General features: G+C 47.7%; 2 protein-coding genes across 4 annotated transcripts; both read right to left on the bottom strand.

Moving 5' to 3' along the window:
* Positions 1 to 106: 106 nt before the first annotated feature.
* RSPH9 (radial spoke head component 9) lies at positions 107 to 13,277 on the bottom strand (the record flags this gene model as incomplete). Of its 3 annotated transcripts, none has more annotated exons than XM_080916943.1 (5): positions 107 to 354; positions 5,199 to 5,345; positions 6,534 to 6,663; positions 10,763 to 10,928; positions 13,051 to 13,277. In XM_080916943.1, 5 exons carry the CDS (start codon positions 13,275 to 13,277, stop codon positions 173 to 175), a joined length of 852 nt encoding a protein of 283 aa, XP_080773069.1. In that variant the 3' UTR covers positions 107 to 172. The 3 variants fall into 3 exon arrangements, with proteins under 3 accessions (XP_080773069.1, XP_080773070.1, XP_080773071.1); XM_080916944.1 differs by having other exon boundaries at positions 107 to 333; XM_080916945.1 differs by having other exon boundaries at positions 107 to 333; positions 6,534 to 6,618.
* A 3,705-nt stretch (positions 13,278 to 16,982) lies between these two features.
* On the bottom strand, positions 16,983 to 21,517 carry MAD2L1BP (MAD2L1 binding protein). Its single transcript, XM_080917038.1, has 3 exons — positions 21,435 to 21,517; positions 20,778 to 21,040; positions 16,983 to 17,850 (listed from the first exon to the last, which is right to left on the bottom strand). The coding sequence occupies exons 1-3, from the start codon at positions 21,487 to 21,489 to the stop codon at positions 17,338 to 17,340; spliced, it is 831 nt and encodes a 276-aa protein (XP_080773164.1). The 5' UTR covers positions 21,490 to 21,517; the 3' UTR covers positions 16,983 to 17,337.
* Between the last annotated feature and the right edge of the window lie 272 nt (positions 21,518 to 21,789).

Below are 21,789 nucleotides of genomic sequence, written 5' to 3'. Positions count from 1 at the left end.
CCAGTCCATACTTGGTGCATCTTCATTCAGAATTATGTTTCCTGGCCTTTCAGAGCTGGGTGACTAAGTGCCAGGGGAACAAAATGACAAAAATCGTAACAACAAGCAGACCCAATGGTTGAACTTTATGAAATAATGTTTCAGCGCCACATAGATATCCAGCCTGCCCTTCCTACAGCATGAATGGCAGATCCACGTTCTTCTCGCCTGTGCCCACGTAGATGTAGCCATAGTTCTTGGAGCGGGGAGCATGGTAGAAGGTGAGGCCTGGCCAGAGCAGGCTGCGCAGCACCACCAGCGCATTGCCCCTTTCCATCTGGATGCTCCAAGACCCTGGAAGGAACCCACAGTTCGCTGAGGTGCCACAGAGGGAAGATAAAGAGATGAGCCACTAGGCTAGGACTTAGGGAACCTGCAGGTGGCCTGGTTTCTTTTCCTTGCTCCAGAGTAAATCACTGACCTTGAACCTCTGCTCTAAGATATGTGTGACACCCAGGGGCTCAAGCTGAAGCTGGGCCATTTCAGGTCTCCACCTCAGTGGTCTTCCCAACTGCTGGTGGGTGGAGTCATGCCCGGTAGGAGGAGACCTCAGCTGCTGAGTCTGCTCCTTGCTACTCAGGAAGGCAAGCAGCTCAGACCAGGCTGAGCTGTGCAGCCAGGATGATCAGGCCTTGGCTGGAAGGGCCTGATCCAGCTCCAAGGGAGGGAGCCGCTGTGTGGGAGGAAGGAGCCTGGGAAAATCGCCTCTGGATGCAGATCTGGGCTTCTATTCCCCTGCGCACCAAGGCCTCTCCCCCAAACCAGCCACAGCCCTGCTCTGGGCCCTGCCAGGAAGGCAAATAACTTTTGAAGGTTTTGGTACAGGACCAACCAGTTATGCTTGGAGGGCTGTTCTAGAGCCTTCATCAGTTGCCAACTCAGCCCCGGTGCTGGCTCCCAGCACTTGAGCTTCCCGCAGCCTACCTCCAACCATGGCCCACCCTGGTCACTCCACACCCAGCAGCCTCACGACTCAATCAATCCCCCCCTCCAGGGGCCACCCGGCATCAGAGAAGCATATTCCAGCGTAGCTAGCTGCCTGCGCAGGTCAAAGCCAGAGCTTTCTGGAAGCATGGAGGTCTGCTGCCCCTGGTCCTGACTCGGCCGTGCATGGCACAATGAGTTGAAGGCTATACCGTGGGCTTATTGCTTGTCCTAGTTCATAGTGCCACCGTCAAGGAGGAGTCAGAACAGCAAGTGGAACAGGCCCCGGTTGGTACAACACCTAGCCAACAGCTGTTCTTTGGGTTCCTGATAACCTTGGTGGCTTTCTTGGTCACAAGTCTCCAGGAAACATTGCTTGGGGGGAGATGAGGTTGGAGTATGACAGAACAGTGTCCCAGAGACCATGTTTGATCCTTGGCAACAAACAGACGGGAAATATACAGTCCTCTAGCCTTAGTCACACTAGCGGGGCCCAGAGCATCATTTGGACAGCTTTCTACGGAGACCTAATCCCTCCTTGCCCTTGGAGCCCACAGCTACACAGCCTCTTCCAGATAAGCAAGACCAGACTCTGATTGCTCTGCCCACCCAGGGAGGCTGGCTTGCAGCTTCATTCACCCAAGCGCTAGCCTAGGCCTAAGGTCTCCCACTAACCCCACTGCAGCCAGATTCAGCCAAAGCATGGGCCCCTCAGCCCAGCATGTCTGCTCACCTACTACTTCCAGTGGATGGGGGCAGAGGCTGGTATGAGTAGCCCGAGTCCAGCAGCGTGGGTAAACCGTAAGGAAATTAAAAACAAAAAACAGAAGCCAAGGAGGACAGGGCCAAGCAGGGCAAAGGGTGCTAGCTGAGCAGCATGCCAGGGCCAGTCTCTCCGCCCTCCCATGCATTCCCGTCATGCCCCTGTCCTTTCACCTTCCCTGGTTCAGTCAGATCATCATCCAGGGGACTGACACACAAGCTCTCCCCTCCCTCCCCCCTCTTCTTCCGTGTGTGTGTGTGTGTGTGTGTGTGTGTGTGTGTGTACACCTATCATCTTCACCTCTATCTCAACTGCAAATATGGAGAAGTTAGGCCTAGCCAGCTGTGGTAGTCTGGTGGTTTGGGCACAGCCCCGCTCCTCAGATCTGGCTTCCTCTCTAGAATACCTGTGCTCTGAGACTGGGGAGAGGACCAACCCTGGAACTGACCCTGTGCAGCTGGCAGGAGATCCTCCTGGGTTTCCCAACGCCAGGGTCTTCCCCAGTGTGGGGCCCTAAGCTGGAATGGACTTCATTCTCCTGCCACCCAGGAAGAAAGGCTAACATAAGGGAGAGTAAGGGTCAGGTTCAGATCAAGCTGTAAGGGGGCAGCAGGTAACCTAAGCCTCAACCCCTAAACTCTGTCACACTAAGCAATAGCCAGGAAGGACTAGGTAGATGGCTCAACAGCTAAGAGCACTGGCTATTGTTCTTTTAAACAACTCAGGCCTATTGCCATCTAATACCAGTACCATGGTGGCCTCCACGGACACAGATATACATGCAAACAAATACCCATACATATAAAATGAAAATGAAAAAGGTTCCTGATGGGAGAAGCCACCATTCCTTTTATCACAAGGTAGAGTCAACCTTCCCAGAGGTTGAGGACAGAGAGAAAAGATACCCCTGGTGTCAGCCTCCAATATAAGCAGTAGGGTAGGGGCAGGGCCCCTGATCACTTCTAAAAGACTTAGGAGTCATCTGCACACGCCCCCCCCCCCAATAAGGCTGATACCACGATGCCCATTCTCTTCAGGCTTCCTGTTCTCCACCCTGTCTAACCACCACCTCAGCAGCTTTTAAAGGTCAATTTCCTGGCTGCAGGACTCTTGCTGCCCTCTGCTGCCCAAACTGGGCACTGCACTGACTACTCTTTTGGGACCCCAACCTGTACTTTCTGCCAGCTCCACCCCAGCCACCTGTGGCCTCTACTGCCTACTCTGTGCACCCCACCCCCACCCGAAACCTTCCAGTATAACTTCTGTTTTTCGGCATCTTTTGGTTGCTCTCAAACTTTCCTGACACAAGAGAGTTGTCTTTCTCATTTCAAGAGCACCAAAAGAGCTTGGCACACAGCAGCTGCTCCATGCTCTGCTGACAGAGCAAAAGGTTAAGTATGGAGTGGCAGAGTCCCAGTAAGGAATCTGGCTGCCCAACCTACGGCTCCACCTGTCTTCCGGTACAAGCCCACAGTCAGAGAAATCTCAGCACCCATTAGCAGGATGATCTTGCCAGGGGTCCATCCCCACAAAACTTTCTATCCCCAGGGTATTTCAGAGCAGCTCATTGCTAAGATATTGGCCTCGGGCAATCTCTCTCTCCCTTCTCCGCTACCAGTGCTGTTTCAGAAAGAAGCTGTGAGCTCCGGGCTTATCTCTGTGGGCACAGGGAGCAGGAGGCCCCAGGACAAGGCCCACTTCAACCACACCTGCTCAGAGGTGACCCAAGCTGTCTGAGTGACGGCTTCAGACTCAGAAAGCAGTGTTCCTCCACTAAAGAACTACAGAGTCTGCCACTCTAGCCAGGCATGAAATCACAGGGGGCTTCCCCAAGGGTTGTAGTTCCCACTCTGCACAAATCACGATTGCCATCTGCCAGGCAGGAGAGCCACCCAGCACCTCATTTAGCTCACTCACTCGAAGAAGAGACTGGAAGGAAACCAGAGTATCTGATAAGGGAAATCCATCCCAGCCCTAGTCATTTTCCTTCTGTTGCCAACTAGACCCAGAAACCACTTACCTGCCACTATAAGACCACACTAAAGGTAACTTGGCTTAGGTGCCTCCATGTAGTGGAATCCTGGCACTCTTAGTGACCCTAAGACAGGAACCTGAGGGCTTGCTTGTCCCTTCTCTACCCACCTGCACACTGCCTTCTGATCATGGGCCTTCCTTTAAGCCTCCCCAACTCTTCCCACCTAAAGTTTCCAGGAACTCCTGGGCCTATAAACAATATATACATACATATATATGTATATATATATATATGAATATTCTGGATTTTGGCTGAGTGGATGGCATATGCTTTTAATCCCAGCACTTGGGAGGCAGAGAAAGGTAGATCTCTGCAAATTTGAGGCCAGCTTGGTCTATAGAGTGTGTCCCAAGACAGCCAGGTCTACACAGAGAAATCCTGTGTCAAAATAATATCAGGCTTTCATGTAGCTGGGCTGACCTAGAATTTGCTGTATAGCCAAGAATGACATTAAACTTCTGATCCCCCTGCTACATAATGGCATCTTGTCTCAGGAGGAGGAGGAAGAAGAGGATGACTATTACCAGAGGTGGGTTGAATGTCAGGAAGTATAGAGTTATGTCATTAAGGACACAGGAAACAGGGTGATGGTAAAGGAGGAATAAATCTACAAGGTCCTTGATGGGAGAAACTATCTGAAGCAATGCATTTGTTAGCTAGACTGAACTATTTTATAAAGTGTGTATGTGTGTGTGTGTGTGTGTGTGTGTGTGTGTACTTTAAAACATAATGTTTGTGACAAATATAGTTTTTTCCATTAAAGAAAATAAAAATATGGTTTTTAACTTAAAGTAGTGTAGGGAGCAAGGTGGCTTATTAAGGTGCTTACAGCCAAACTTGACCATCTGAGTTAGATCCCTGGAGCCCACAGGGTAGAAGGAGAGAACTGATTCCTACAAGCTGACCTCTGACCTCCACAAGTATTATGGCATGCACACATAAACAAATCCAACAAAAATTTTAGGCTTAAAAATAACCATTGGCCAGGCAGTGGTGGCACATGCCTTTGACCCCAGCACTTGGGAGGCAGAGGAAAGTAGATCTCTGAGTTCAAGGCTAAGCCTGGTCTACACAGTGAGTTCCAGGACAGCCAAGGCTACACAGAGAAACCCTGTCTTGAAAAAGCAAAACAAACAAAAAAACCAAAATACATTAAAGCCTGATTGGAAAAAATAAAGCTCAGAAGTGCATTCATTAAGAGTAACAACAATTTGCTAAAATCTCAAGAGACACTGAGCTTCTTTACATCCCTGCTCCCCACTTAAGACCAGGCTCGGGCAAAGCCCACCCTCAAGAGGTCACAAGGTCACTGGTGGTTCCACCAATGCCAACCTAGGTTCTCAGCCCTGGCCTTAGAAAAGAAAGGTGGCTGGTTGGTCTACTGCTCTGATTGGAAGGCCAGCCCCACATCCTGAAAGCTAATGGCCTGTTTGTTACCTCTGGGAATGTCATACTCCAGGGAGTCCAGGAAGTCCAGCGAGGGATCCAAGTCCGACTTCTCCAGCAAGGTCTTGTTCTTTAGATCAACAGCCTCCCTGAAGTGGAAGTAGGAGCTGAGCTTCCTGATCTCAGACAAGGGCAGGCCTGGGAAGAGGAGGTGGATGGAGAACACTTAGCCCAAAGCCCGGGCTCCTTTCTCCCTTGCTGCTGGAGGGATGCGGCTGTGCTGGGTGCTGTGCACCAGAAAATGGAGCTCATTCCCTTCCTCCAGACTTGATCCTGACCCCTCAAAGAAGAGCAAGTAGGGGCTATGGGAAGAGGCAGGTAACCCTAATGCAGGAAACCTCAAGTCACCATGCACACTTCTACCCCTTAGGTTTAACTGTCAACTGGGCACAACTGTGAATCGCTGGGGGGAAAGACTTTGTTCACTTGCTTGCTTTTTCATTAATTTTTAATGTATTGTTGAGACAGAGTCTCACTATGTAGCTCTGGCTACTTGGAACTTACTAAGAATTCCTCCTATTTTCTGTTTCTGTGTATTTCCTAACCAAAGTATATATTCACTAAGAAGAAAATACATATTTTAGTTTCTATTCCTAAAATAAATCCTAAAAATTGTCAGCGCCTCTGACTTTAGACTGCTGGTAATGAAGAAGTAACTAAGGAGAGCAAGTGGTTCTCAACCCGTGGGTCTCGAGCCATTGGAATCCAATGACCCTTTCACAGGGTCACATATCAGATATTTATATTGCAATTCATAACAGCAAAATCACAGTTATGAAGTAGCAACAAAAATAATTTTATGCTTGGGTGTCATCATAACATACAGAACTGTATTGAAGGGTTGCAGCATTAGAAGGAATAGGCATTTCTGTGGGGAATTATATTCATTGTTGACTGATGTGGGAAGACCCAGCCCATCGTGGGCAGTACTATTCCCTAGTCAGGAAACCCTAAGCTGTATAAGAGTAAAGAAAGCTAGCTTAGTATAAAGCAAGCAAGCGCGTGTGTGTGTGTGTGTGTGTGTGTGTGTGTGTGTGTGTGACATACACACTCATTTCTCTCTGCTCTTAACTGTGATGTGCATAGCTGTTTCAAGCTCCTGCTAAGATGGACTGTCCCTCCCTCCATTCTGCCACTTTCTGTCAGGGCACTGTTCACAGCAACAGACTGAAACTAGGCCACCAGCAGCCAACTAGAAGGCCCATCTTCCCCGGTGCTGTGAACATAGCTACTTTTCTCCAAGGAGGGCAGATGCCCCTGGTCCCCCAGACAAATTCAACTGAACCTTAGTATCTCCTGCTCTGAGAGGACCCACAGGGAGCTCACCTTCAAAGGTCCGGTTGACATGGGTGACTCCAAAGGGGGTCTTGAAGAGGGCACCTCGAGGGATGATGGCCACAGCCTTGTCAATCTGGTCAATGATGGACACCAAGCGAGACTCTTCTTTGATTTGGACCTGAGGGGACAGAAGAGGAGCATCCTTCCAGAGCACTGTGCCTGTTCACTCGAGGTACAAAATGAAGGTCTAGCTGGTCAGTTCTTTTCCCCATCTGAGGTGTCTGGGACTTGATTTGCATTGTGCTGAGTATGCATTTGTCTTCCTTCTCTGTGTGTTTGTCCCCTTTTTCCTTCTTTGAGTTGATACTGCATATAGGTAACAAAAAAACACCCAGTCCCCAAGCAGCCACCATGATACGTTTGCTATGTCCCCTCCCAGAGACATGCTACTGAGTCATCATGCTTAAAGGGTTTTTATTCTGCCTTTGAAAATGTGGTGCAAGAAAACAACAATGAAAGCAGACGGTGTAGCTCTTACCCAGTGTATGCAATGCTCTGGGTTCAAATCCTCCACATTACATGTGCTGGCATATACCTGTAACCTTAACACTCAGAAAGTAGAGGCATAAGGACGGGGAGTTCAAGATCATCCTTACTTACATGCAGAGTTTCAAGCCACCAAGGACTACATAAGATCCTGTCTCTAAGAAAACAAGTTAGGAAAGCAGGGTAGCTTTTCATTTCGTGGGAAGAATGTTTGCTTGGCTTCTACAAGGCCTAGGGTCCAATCCTCTGGACTCCATAAACCAGGCCCAGTTTGAAGTCATCCTTAGCTACATAGCAAATCAATGGCTAGCTTCTTGCAAGCCTGATTATCTGAGCCAGGAAAACTGGACACCTGGATACAGGGACACACATCTCTAATCCCAGCATTCCTACGGGGAGCTGGGAAGCAAAGATAGAACTGCTCAGAAGTTCGAGGGACGGCCAGTCTAACGTAAATAACATAGCAACAGAAACAACAGAGACCTTGCCTTAAAGTGGAAGTGGGCTGAAGAGATAGCTCAGAGGTTGAGAGCCCTGGCTACTCTACCTGCTGCTCTGGGTTCGATTCCTAGCATCCACATCTCACAACCACCTGTACGGAATTCTAGTCCCAGGGATCACACAGCCTGCTCACAGGATGCACGGACATTACAGCAAAACACTTGTACACACAAAATAGGTAATTTTTTAAAGTGCAAGGTAGGAACTGACACTAAAGCTATTCTCTGACCTCCATACTTACTCTGTGGAACATACTTGTCCAAACACACAGACACACAGACACACTAAAAATGATAAAATTATATATATATGTGTGTGTGTGTGTGTGTGTGTGTGTGTGTGTACTTCATATATCTGAAAATAATCGTGTTCACTGTACGTTATTTGGATAATACAGAAAAACATATCAAAGGGATTAAGACTATTCATTATCCTACCTCTCAATCATTAACATATTCATAAGCTTGCTAGTCTTTATTTTTAGGCATGTATTTTAAAGTAAAATTGTGATCACAGTTTGGGCTTAGCATCACTAAGCATTTCCCCATAAGGTTATGAAACCTTACACAGATGATATTCCACCGTAGTTCCCATCAGGGGGTGGCAGAAAGACAAGGGAGCAAGTGGAGCTTGGCGCACAAGTCTGTGGACAGGGGCATCTGGGCTCCTATCACATGGCTGGCAAGGGAGGCAGAAACCAAATGCAGAACAACCCCTCCCCTCCAGCCCAGGGTCCGTGCTAACTCAGTGCCTTGGCACAAGCCTGCAAGAGCAAGTGAAAGAGAACCAGAGGCCCAGGAGGGTGCGTTCATCGGGTGGAAGATGTGGCTGCCCCTGAGACTGCACCGGCTTTTAGCATCACCCATGTTCAGATGCAAGGCTGGGGTTTTGAATTCTCATTTGGTTGGGCTCCTTGTTGACCCCGGTGGCATTTCTAGGAACTGACCCTTTAGATAAAGTACACACGTTAGAAATGACATCAGTCCAAGGCCACTTGGCACGAAATGTTTGTCAGAGCTGAAACCTGGAAACTACTTTCCATGAATCAGATATTGTTTAAACACAGTACATTTACACACTGGCACAAAAGGTGGAATGACTGGTTGGGTTGCTGATACGGAAAGGTCTCTGAAAGATAAGTTTTCACAAAAGGGGCTGTGGACGTACTACACTGCTGGCTTCTTTCTTTCTTTCTTTCTTTCTTTTTCTTTTCTTTCTTTCTTTCATTTATTTAATGTATGTGAGTACACTGCCCCTAGGTGGTTGTGAGCCACCATGTGGTTGCTGGGAATTGAACTCAGGACATCTAGAAGAGCAGTCAGTGCTCTTAACCTCTGAGCCATCTCTCCAGCCCCTGGTTTATACTTTTTTAATTCATTTTGTTTCATTACCTTGTACATATGAATGTTTGCCTGTACGTATGCCTGTGAACCATGTGCACATCTAGTACCCATAGAAGTCAGAAGAGTGTGTCATGTCTGATCCCCTGGAACTAGGTCAGTTATGAGCCACATGGGGGTGCTTAGACTGAGCCAGGTCCTCTGCAAGAGCAACAAGGGCTTTAAACAATTCAGTCAACTTTACAGCCCTACACTGCCATATTTAAATTTTGTTTAAAAGGAAACATATAGATGCCAGAGGGTCACTTGGCACTGGTGTCTAGATACAGCATTCCAGTCTTCAAAATGGAGTCAGATCGGTAAGGTTCATGGGAAAATGCAGGCTTGTGGTGCCAGGCCTGTGGTTGTGCCCTTTTAGCTCCTGGGGCAGGGCAAGGCTCAACATAGAAGGATCTGGACCAGACAGGGACGCATGCTAAACATAGTGTCCCCTAGGAAAAGGGAAGAAGGGAAGTTTTATTACATTTCTTTTAGTGCCTATGACTCAGGGACCATGTGGTGTATTCTCTAGTAAAACTAAGATTAGTCCAAAAGGGCTGGCCGGATGGCTCTGTAGGTAACGGGGCTTGCCACCAAGCCTAACGACCTGAGGTCAAGCTTTAGAACTTATATGAAGAAGGAGGGAACCGACTCCCCCAGTTGTCCTCTGACCTCCATGGGAGAGCCCAACCCCACACAAAAAAATAAACAAATGTACTTCAATGGCAGGAGACCTAGTTTTGGTTCCCAAACACTGTTAAACAACAACAATTAATAAAAGGCAGGAGGTGGTAACTCTTGCCTTTAAACCTAGCACTTGGGAGGCAGAAGCAGGTGGATCTCTGAGTTTGAGGCCAGCCTGGTCTTCAGAATGAGTTCCAAGATATCCAGGCTACATTGAGAAACCCTATCTCAAAAAAAAAAAAAAAACAAAAAAACAAACAAAAAAAACAACAACAAAAAAAAAAAACAAATTAAGTTAATAATAGTGATGACAACACTAACAATATCCACACACATACTCATTCCAAGTCCTCCATAGCACAGACCCCTCTTTCTAGCCCCACGGGGGACATGCTTTTTAAGAGCTGACCATCCACTCTCTTTGCTGGTCCCTCAGGTGGCCTTAGCCACTAGCTCCGGTGTCCTCTTCACCACCCGGATGGTAACAGACCACCTTCAGGGAACTGTCAGACCTGGTGGGGTGCCCCTAGATCCCCAGGGACCCAGTACACACCTGGGCAGTGGTGATAGCCGTGACAATAGATAATCTTAGTGGAACTTGCTCTTGTTTCTTCTGGGCTAGGATCATGCTGTTTTTATGTGTATGAGCGTTTTGCTTGCACATATGTTTGTGTACCGCTTGCATGCCTGGTGCCCACAGAGGTCAGAAGAGGAAACTGGATCCCTGAGAACTAGAGTTCCAGACAGTTGTAAGCTTCCATATGAGTGCTGGGAATGGGACCCAGATTCTCTGAAAGGGCAGCCACTGAGCATCTCCCTAGCCCTGGAACACTCTCTGCTCTTGTGTTGATTTAGTTGAGTTTGGCTTGTGGGGCTAGGGTTAGGGTTAGGGGATGCTAGGGTTTTGTCTGTGGTGCTCACACACCCTCCTATTGACCCTCGGCCAAGACTGACATTTGTCCAGACCATACTCCCCCCCACCATGCACACCAGAACTCCCCCTCTCTGTAACCAGCACACACACACACACACACACACACACACACACACACAGCCTTGCACTTACCTCCCCCTGGCCCCCCAGCCCTGCACACACACACACACACACACACACACACACACACTCCCCTGCACTTACCCCACCACCACCAACCTCCACACACTTACCACCACTTCTTCATCAAAGACCTTCTCACCATCGTTGACCTTCTGGAGCTCGGTGTGCTCATACTCGTGAGAAGGGTCACCCATGAAGCGACCACTCACCACAGATGTCTGTATTGCCATCTCCTCTGTGGCAGGGGGCAAGAGGCTCCACTCTGTGCAGTTCAGGCTGCCAACAACAGCCACGTCACGCTGGACTCCAATTCCCCTCATGCCCCGCTCCCACTGCCTTCCCTTTTTACAGGGTCAGTCAGCCTTCATCCCAGGACCCTTCAAGGTGTTCATGGTAACAGTCTACCCTAACATTTGATACACAGTCACTTTGATGTATTTTTCACTCACCTTAAAATATTCTATTTTGGGCTGCAGTGATGGCTCAGAGGTTAAGAGCACTGACTGCTCTTCCAGAAGTCTTATGTTCAAATCCCAACAACCACATGGTGGCTCACAACCATCTGTAATGAGATCTGATGCCCTCTTCTGGTGTGTCTAACGACAGCTACAATGTACTTATATACATAAATAAATAAATCTTAAAAAAATATTCTATTTTGGGAGCTGGAGATATAGCCGTTAGAAACACATGCTGTTCTTCCAGGGGACCCAGGTTTGGTCCCCAGCACCCAAATGGTGTCTCATAGCTGTGTGTAACTCCAGTTTCAGAAGAGCTGATGCCCTCTTCTGGCCTCTGTAACCACCAGGTGTGTACACACATGGTGTGCAGGCTTACATGCCTGCAAAACACCTGTAGTGGTTTGAGTATGCTTGACTCATGGGAAGTCCTACTCTTAGGACATGTTGGAGGAAGTCCATCACTGTGGGAGTGGGCTTTGAGGTCCTATGCTTAAGTTCTGCCCAGGGTGGAAGAGAAGGTTCTTCCGGAGGACCCCTGTTTAATAAGTATGTATGTCTGAGACCTGGTATATGACTGGATCCCTGGGGACTGGAGAGATAGGGAGTTTTAAGCTGCTTGATGTGAGTACTGGGGGCCAAACTTGGCTCTTGTGGAAGAATAACAAGTACTCTTAACCGCTGACCCGTCTGACCAGGCCCTTAGAACACTTTAGCTCGTTTTCCATGGCTTGCCCACTACCTGTCCAGGTGGGCTGGGCCTCATTCATCACGAATCAGGAAAATGCTCCCAACAGACTTGTCTACAGCAGTCTGATGGAAGTAATTTCTCAGTGGAGTTCCTTTTTTGCCAAGTGACCCTAATTAATGTCACACTGACAAAAACTACCCAGCACAGCACCCCTGACTGTCATTTAAAATACCACTCCAACCTGGGAGTTCATATGGTAGGGTAAGCCTTTAATCCCAACACTCAGAAGGCAGATCTCTGTAGTTTGGGGCCAGCCTGCTCTACAGGAGTTCCAGGACAGCCAGGGATACACAGAGAAACGCTGTCTTGAAAAAACAAAAAATAAAATAAGATAGGACTATCCAGTATTCCATCTCCCTTTGTACCATCTGTCATGTATAGATGTGGGTATTTAGTCTGACCTTGTTTAGGAAACCCTAGCATACGGGCCCGCAAATACACACAGAAGCTCCACAAAGACAGAGTTTCCGTTCTTTGCCTTTTCAAGGCAGACTGAATTCCTGGTGTCTAAACCAATACACAGCACATAGTAGGAGCTCAACAAATGCTTACACAAACGAGCCTATCTTTAGCCCAAAGGTGGACTCCCAATCTATACTTTATATGTTTTATTATGCTTTGCTCCCAGGCACCCCATACCAGTGACTCTGCCTATTGCTAGGTGTGGTTTGTCTCTCCGATGGTAAGCAGTATTGCTATTTGAGATAAGGTCTCAGGGTTGGGGATTTAGCTCAGTGGTAGAGGCCCTGGGTTCGGTCCTCAGCTCTGAAAAAAAAAAAAAGATAGGGTCTCTCACTGTAGCCCAGGCTGGCCTTGAAATTCTTCTATCTCAGCATCTCAAATAAATTCTATACCAGGTCGCCTTCTTCAGGACCTCTCACTTTGTGCCTACCCATTTTAGCCTTCTATCTGTAACGAATTCATCTAGACCCGTTTCTCAAGCTCCTCCAGGCTGACAACGTTGCCTCCTCGGGTCCTACCCTGCCACTTTCCCACCCCGTCAAGAACCACAAGACCCTCACAGTTCTGTGATATCCTAAGCTCTTCAACTGTCCATTTCCCTCCACAAGCCCCACCCACAGGTGCTTCCTGTGTAGGTCCTGGGCGCACCCACCTCCCCCCAGCCGGAGCTGCACCCATCACCCTTCGGGGTCCTCCTGCAGCCTCACCTGGCACGGAGTTGCCTTACCTGTAGAGCGTCTTGCGTGGTGCAAGCTGGTCCTCACTCAGACCCTGCGCGATGTAGTAATCTGCGACAAGGCCGAGGATGCGGCCCCAGAAAAGGACCCGCGCGAAGCGGTAATCACGCTTAACCAGCAAAAGAGACGTGAGCAGCGAGGCCCGACGGTCCGGGCTAAGTCCCTGCCCACTGCCAGACGCCAGCTCCAGCGACAACAAGAGGCTGTCCGCGTCCATCAGGCCAGCCGGTCTCCAAGCTAGTCTGGCGGGTAGAAGCCGTCTCCATGGAGACCCTGAGCCCCACCCCCTAAACTAACAGGAAACAAAATCCCACCCACCGGACCGCCCATCTTGTCAAACCCGCCCTTTCCGGGAGCCCTGGAACACACCAAACTTTCACAGTGCCCTGTAGACTCATGTCTTCTGTTATCCCAGCGCAACCAAGTTCCATACGTGCACTCCACATTACATACTTCATTTATGCCCATAAAGGACTTGGGAAGAGACCCAATACAAAACCCCATCAAGGCCACTGTATTATTTCAACCCGGGAATATCACTTCTTGGCCTGAGAATTTTATGAAGATACCTCTTGGCTCTAAAGGCAGTTTCTGACACTTAAGGCCCCCTCCACTCCCAGAAAACAGGTTTCACCATGTAGGTTCTAGCCAGTCTGACCTTTCCAGTTTTCACTCCAGAGCTCCCGGTTTGCTCCCAGGACTAGTCTGACAAATAGGGGAAATCCTTGGAAAAGGACTTAAAGGGTGACATTTTCCAGGGGTGATGGCCCACACCTTTAATACCAACACTCAGGAGGCAGAACTCTAGGAGTTCAAGGCCAGCCTGGTCTATGTAACAAGTTCCCAGCCAGCCATGGGAACATTGTATCTCAAAAAAAAAAAAGAAAGAAAAAGAAAAAAGAAAAAAGCCATTTAGAGACTATGCCTGCAGTGTCAGCTACAACCTACAAGTACATAACCTTGGGTTCCACAGATGTTCAGACTCAAACAGTACAAACAGAAGGCCAGCTCTGCATTCCACAGGCTAGCCAAATCCAGGCTAGTCAAACCACTGCTACCTCACATCCTCTCTGGAGTCTCCAAAATCAAAATCAACAGGGTCCTCCAAAGGATTGTTTCAGGGAAATTAGGCTTTGTCAGTGACTGATCTTACTTCTGGATTCCTTTGGAGAAGACTCATGAAGTCAAAATGCCCTAGGCCTCCAAGCCAAGCCCACAGAGAAGTGTCTAAGTCACTCAGATAATTACTTTGTTTTGATTGCCTGGGCCTGGTTCATCAAGGCTTTTTAAACGAACATTTGAGAGCTGACCTGGCTGTTCTTCCCCTTCAAAGTAACTTATGGCCCCCATTCACGTCAGCTCCCCTCCACCATCCTGTCCTGCTTTGGTAATATGGCCTAATTGTTCTGCAAAGCAATATCAAGAAACAAAAACAACCAGCAGTCTGGCTGACAGGATACACTTCAGGTGATGTCAACACAGAACAGCCCAAACATCTTGTTCTCACAGATCCTGGATTTACCTATAAGGGATGAGTCCCACACCAGTAACCAGAATCTGAAGAAGGCGGACTCTCGGAGCTTGGTATTACACCCATTAGGACAGAGCAAATCCTGGAAAGCCGTTTCTGCAGGCAGGGGAACAGGTTTCAATTCATGCTTCGCCACTTATGCCTGCGGTTCTTGACCTTTCTGATGCTGCAACGCTTTAATACAGATCCTCATGTTATGGTGAGCCCCCCCCACCACAAAATTATTTCATTGCTACTTCACAACTGCAAGTTTGCTACTGTTCTGAATCATAATGTAAAGGTGACCCCGTGAAAGGGTTGTTGACCCTCCAAAGGGGTTTTGACCCACAAGAACTTCTAACTTAAGCAAACTAATCTTGCTAAGCCTCACCCTTACAACAGGGTAGTAACATGTACATACAAGTTAGCATTAAATAATGTGTAAAAGTGCTTTTTCTGAGGCAGGGTCTCTATGTAGCCCTGGCTGTCCTGGAACTTACTATGTGGACTAAGCTGGCCATGAACTCACAGGGATCTGCCTGTCTCTGCCTCCCAAGGGCCCTAGGATCAAAGGCATGCACTACCACACCCAGCCTCGTTAAGTACTTCACACAGTACATAGGTACAGGGAGTAGGGGGACAGACACACTAGAGGCCAGCCTGGTGTGGGTATTGTAGAGGAAGGTATTAAAGTATGTAGACAAGAATACCTGCACACTCTGAAAGGACTTGAAGGTGGGAAGGGTCATGTGCCGGAAGCAGGAGTTTGGGATGAATATGATCAAAATACATTGTGTACTCATATGAATTTTTTGGAGAACAAAAGATATTCTAATGAGAAATAGTCAACTGGTTTTCAAAGGCAGGTGAAATAACCCTCACTCAGGTGATCGATCACTGAACCTAAATGACAGCCAGAGGGGGCCCTGCCACAGGCTTCCCAACCCCCACAACTGGACTTGCAGCTTCCAAAACATAGGAAAAGAAACAAAGCAAAAACTTGGTATGGTAGCCTGTAATCCTAGCAGAGGCAGAAGGATCAGAAGTTCAAGATCATTCAGTGCTACTTAGCAAGTTCAAGTAACATGAAACTGTCAAGAAATCTTTAAGAAACAAACAAACAATCTATGTGTTACAATGTTTCCCACATTTCAGACACATTACTCTAATAACCTTGTATATACCCTAAGGACTTTAAACCAGCATCTCCCTCAGCAGGGTTGGGTTCTAGCATTAACTTGTTGCCAGGAACTGCTTCCAAGAGCAATGGCTGGAGCAGTGGAGAGAGGTTGGACAAAAGTTCCAGAAGGAACGGGACACAGGAAGGAATCCTCAGGATTTTGGGGAGCCTGAGCCCACAGTTCAGGCTTTGAGAAAAGCCTCTTGGTTTTTTTCTTTTTTCAGCATTCTCTGCCCTCTTCGAGATTTGTTTCTCAGATCTGAAGAGCAGAATTGGTCACATTTATCGGAACCACTGAGACGTCAGAACAGCTGGGAGAGGCTGCAGGGCCTTCCAGGACTCAGCTCCTGGTGCTGGGCATATGGTACAAGCTGAGCCAATCAACAGTGACTTCGTGAAGCCCGAATATGACCACATCCTTTAGTCCTGACTGACCACCAAGAGCAGCTGTGAACACTTGACTCCTACTAACCATTTTTTGAACAGGGGTGTGGCTCCTGTTCTCTGAGCTAGAACCATCTTTGGCCAGGGTAGAGGGCCTGTGACCCCAAGCTGGTGACTTGTACATCTGACCCCAAAGCTACTCTCCAAATCCCAGACCAGGCAGTTCCCTAAGGCCCTGAGCCTTCCCAGTGAGTGGTCCTTTACTGGATTTTACTTATAGCAAAAGTGACCTCTGCTTTGAGTGTACAGAATTTAAGGGTCAAAGATCAATCAGCATGGGGATAAAAATAATACTGGTCAGAAGTTAACGGATGAGAGTTCCAGTCCGACTTCTGTTATTGACCTACTTAAGCATCACAAACTAGGACTAGGAAAGAAGGAAAATCTGTTAGCAAAAAGCATGGAATCCTTGAAGTAGGACAGGCCAAGGGAAAAGCAAACACTTGCTGGTTGTAGAGATGTAAGCCAGCAGCAAATTCTGAAGACGATGAAGTTCACAAGTCTGAGGCTAAGCCTAGAAAACACCTTTGATGCCTGGAATGTAGCTTAGTTTACAGTGCTTGCCTACCACGAATGAAAGTCTGCATTCCAACCCTAGGACCCAGTAAACCAGGTAGGGAAGCTTATGCTGAGGACCCCAACATTCAAGAAGTAGAGGAAAGAAGCAGAGGGTCAAGGTTATCTCTCCTACACTAGGGACCTCAAAAACACAGCAAAACAGCAGCACCAACGAACGATCTCTGAGCCTCAAAGCCAAAAGTCTAAATCAAAAGTCTTAGGAAATTTTAATACAGATCTATTCATCTCATCATATTTAAATTCATGAGTCACGCCTACATTATGATCCTGGTAACAGTTCTGAAAACTCACAGCAAAAAGCAGAGAAAGACCACTTCCATTAGAGGGTCTACCTATAACAGCCTTGCTTTCTACTCCCAAACAGAACCACCTGGCGCAGGAGCCTCTGGGAGTCAATCATTGATTAGGGACTTTGCTTGATGATGATTCTCAGTCACACACCATCAGTCACCAGGAAGTCTGGGGAGAGACGGCACACAGTCAGGACTCAGCCTTTCTCCCTTAGTGGGAAGATGGGTGCCTTAGCATGGGAGGGGGGAGGATTCAGCCATTGTCCTTATAAGTTCACTCATGGAAACCTTTAAGTGTGACTGGTGCCTGGAACCAAATGTAATCCTCTGAAGCCATGGCTGGGATGGAAGGTCTGCCACAGGACAATGTCACGGTGAGTTTGTGGCCCCGGCTGGGCACCCGGTAGTTTAGTTTGGGTCGAAACCAATCTTCTCCACAGTCACGGTGGCCCTGTACCATGACAATGGTACCCATGAGCGGGGGAGCCTGCAGCTCACTAAATGCATCGGCCAAGAAGATGGCTCTGAAGAGATGACGCAAGCAAGCTGCTGTGTTCAGGCCCTGGTCCACACTGAATGGGGCCAGCCTGGACAGATCCAGTTCATAGAATTCTTTGGGGCTGAGGGCATTGCCTCCAAGAAGGATCAACACATGTGGTACTAGTGTTCGGGAAAAGAAGTCTTGTAGGTGACTGAGGACACTCTCCAGTTCCGCCAAAGCCTGCTGACACTTCCTGTTGCTTGCCTCAGTGGCGAGCCGAGGTTTCTTCCTTGCTGTGTCCTCTGCCTGTAAAGACAAAGAGCGATGGACAAAAAGAACATGAGGGACAGGAGTGGAACTATGAAGGATGCCATGGAGATGAGCAGATAAACTGACCAATCGGACTGCTGAGACTGGGTTTCAAGAGAAAGTTAAGGAAAACATGACCACCACACAAACTGCAGTTATAATATGCCTTTAAAAAGCAAATATGATTGAAAGCTGGGGGCCACCAAAATATAAGCAATGAGAATAGTCAGAGGGCAGTGAGAGGGTTCAGCACAAGCCTGGCAACCTGAACCTGACCCCCAGAACCCGAGTAAAGACAGGAAAGAATGGAGCCCCAAAATTATCCTTTGTCTGCTACATGCACACTGTGGCACATGTACCCAAATACATGCGTGTGGTGAACACACACACAGCAATAAAAAACATAGTAAAAGATTTGGCAGCATAGAAGAGGCAAATTGTTGTTGTGCTATAGTGTAAAAGAATGAGGATAATTTGCTTTAATCAACAGAACATGGCAATTAGAACACATGGTTGTTAAGTCTGGAGAGACGGTTCAGTAAAAGCCCTTGTTCTGCAAGCTCAAAGATCTGAGTTCAAATCCTAAAGATGCAGTGACATCCAGCATGTGCAGCAGAGACAAATCGTGAGTTTGCTGGCCAGCCAGCCTAAATGCTAGCTTCTGATTCAATGAGACCCGGTCTCAAGTAACAAGGCAGAAAACGGTACCCAGTACCACCATCACCCCTGCACAAATGCAAGCACACACCCACTCACTCAATTGCACAGTTATTAATACCTGCTTCCTCCTAAAATATGGTGTAAAGAAATTCAGTAAGGGAAGGAGGATAAGAGTTAGAAAGAACTCAATAATACACAACACGGGCCAGAAGGCAAGAGGCTTGAGAAGGTTAAAAAGTAGATGGGCCCATCACCACGTGTGTGTGTGTGTGTGTGTGTGTGTGTGTGTGTGTGTGTGTGTGCGCGTGTGTGTGTGAAGAGTTAAGAGAAGAGCTGGAGAGAAGGCTCAGTGATTAAGAGCAGTGACTGCTCTTCCAGAGTCTTGAGTTCAAATCCCAGCAGCCACATGGTGGCTCACAACCATCTGTGATGGAACTCTGATTTCTAGATCTCAGATTCCCAGACCTCTCCTGGTATGCAAGTGTACATGCAGGCAGAACTCTATAGATAATACATAAATAAATTTTAAAAAAGAAAACAAAAGTTAAGAGCTGATTTAGCAACTGCTGGAGAAGGAGGTACCCCCAAGAAGCAAGTGCACACTGCAGAACCCTAGGCAGCAGAGGCACTGGGGCAGTTCTGAACAAAAACCCGTGTGAGGAAATTCTCCAGGGAGAGCTTCTAATACTATGGGCTGGTGTCTCTGTCTCTCTCGCTCCCTTTTAAGTCAGGGTTTCCCTATGTACCCCAGCTATCCTGGAACTGCCAATGAAGACCAGAATGGCCTAGGACTCAGGTCTGCCTGACTCTCTCTTAACTGCTGGGGTTAGAGCACCATACTTGGCCCTAGGTGAGTTCTCCAAAGAGATATCCTTATAGTATAATTACCTCATAAGGCTCAGGAATCAGACAAATGGTTTATTCTATTTACCAGATAGAGTAAAATGTTCCAACATAAAACAACCAACAGAAAACATCAAAAGAAACAAAGAGGAAAGGGTTCTGGAAGACACTTCAAGGAGCAAGAAGGGAAGTGGGAAAGACCCTTAAAAAAACAGAATTTCAGGGCTGGAGAGATGGCGCAGTGGTTAAGAGCAGTGACTATTCTTCCAGAGGTCCTGAGTTCAAATCCCAACAACCATATGGTGGCTCACAACCATCTGTAATGGGATCTGATGCTCTCTTCTGATGTATCTGAAGACAGCTACAGTGTACTTATATATAATAAATAAATCTTTTTAAAAAATAGAATTTCATGGTCCTGAAGGGCATGATGGCTGTAATCCCAGCATCCAGGCTGAGGTGGAAGGAACACTGAAATTCACAAGATAATCAGACCAGGAGATGGTTTATGCACTTGGGAGGTAGAGGCAGGTGGATCTGTCTCTGAGTTTGAGGCCAGTCTAGTTTATACAGACTGAGTTCCAGGGCAATTAAGGTGATACTGAGAAACCCTGTCTTGATAGAAGAATAAAAAAGAGGGAAGAAGAAAGAAAGAGAGAGAAAAAGAAAAAAAAAAAGAATCCTTAGAATTTGAGGTTTAGAAATTCTCCCATGAAAACACATTAAAACAAAACTAGAAACAGAGGTGAAAATGTGGTAAGAAAAATAAATTCGGGGGGAGGGGGTAAACCAAAAAAAAAAGTAAAAATAAATAAATAAATTCAAATTAAAAAGCTGGTTCAGGTCTGGGGATGTAGCTCAGTAATAAGACACTCCCCTAGCATGTGAGAGGCCTTGGGTTCCCAAGAGGGAAGGGAGAAGGAGGGGGAGAGAGGGAAAAGCTGGACAGAGAAGGATGGAGGTATGGAGAAGAACAGGAGAAGGAACAGGAAAGGGAAAAGGAGAGGGTGTGAGAGAGAGAGAAAGGTGCAGATGGAGTCCATTAAGACTAAGGAAAGGTCAGATGTGGTGTAGCACACCTGTAACCTCAGAAGTCACTGGGGAAATTGAGGCAGCCTCTCAGAGACCAACCTAAACTACATAGCAAAATCCTATTTTTAAAAAAATCAATTAATTAAAGAACAAACTCATAATATACTCATACAACACATAATAGGAAGTGTCTCAGAAAGAAGAAAAAAAAAAAAAAAACAAGAGCAAAAGTGAGAAACCCAAGTGCAGAGAAAATGAAGCAAGAAAGCCTTTGCAAAAGCCTAGATTTCCACAGAGACTAAGGACGTCTTAGGTCACTTTTCTACTTGCCCACCATCTAAGGGCCACAAAGTCTTCCTACCAATTTTTCTCAAAAAGCCTATATATACCTGGGGTGATTTCCGGTAGAAGTGCTTCAGCTGTTCATAGGGCAAAGGGAGCTGTTGGCGTTGGTACATGATATGCTTTAGAAGTTCACAAGTAAACTGGCAGCAGCCTTCCTGGCTCACGGGCCCAGGAAACACCACCGGCACCAGGTCTCTTGGGCAAAAGGGCTCCTCAGGATTGGAAGGTTCCTCGGATGACGGGATGACGGTCTCAAGATCTACTTCCGGAGCACGAGTTTCTTCTGGCTTCTCATACCAATCCAAATCTAGTCCATATATGAAAAGGTAAAGAAAGGAGGGGGTGTCAAAATCAGCGTTAATTGTCTCGCTCCCAGGGACTCAATCAGCAGACACTCCCATAGGTGACAGGAAACCTGATCCTGGCTGGGGGCGATTTAAATGACATCAGGGCCAGGAGAGGGGGTTTAGGAGGCAGAGACTAAGGCTTTTGTTATGAAGTGTCAAAAGGGGGCCAAGAAACGCAAAGGAACAGGTCAGAAAAAAATTCCACCCAGGGCGACTCACAGACAAGATGGACTGGGACACCGGGAACCACAGGGATAGGGAGGAACGATGGAGGGGATGCCAACCACTAAATGTCTCTGGGGAGGTAGCAGCAGAGAAGAAACGAGCCCCCAAGTTATGGATCCCACGCCTTACTTGGGGCGGCAGCAGGGGACAGCTCAGACAGATCATCCTTCCCGGATGCAGCCATCGCGACTGCCAGCTTAGTCGCCCTGCGGTTAAAATAGACGCCGCGCAAGGAACCATGGGAAGCTTAAACTCCACTTCCGGCTGCCAGCAACCGGAAGGGACTCAGCGCAGCCGCTGAATGGTGAAGCTTGGACTGCGACTACTCAAGCCACACCTAGGCCAGGGAGCGCTTGACCCCACCCACTTAGGCGACCCAGTGGTTCTCTGGCACTGGGTCTAACTTCCAAAGGACGCATCCATTCACTCCTGTTCCCAGCACACTTCACTCTCCCGGCGTCTACCTCATTCCAGGGCTCTGTCC

This window comes from Micromys minutus (genome assembly GCF_963924665.1).
Source record: "Micromys minutus genome assembly, chromosome: 5".
NCBI lineage: Eukaryota > Metazoa > Chordata > Mammalia > Rodentia > Muridae > Micromys > Micromys minutus.
This window is presented reverse-complemented; position numbering and strand designations above follow the sequence as displayed.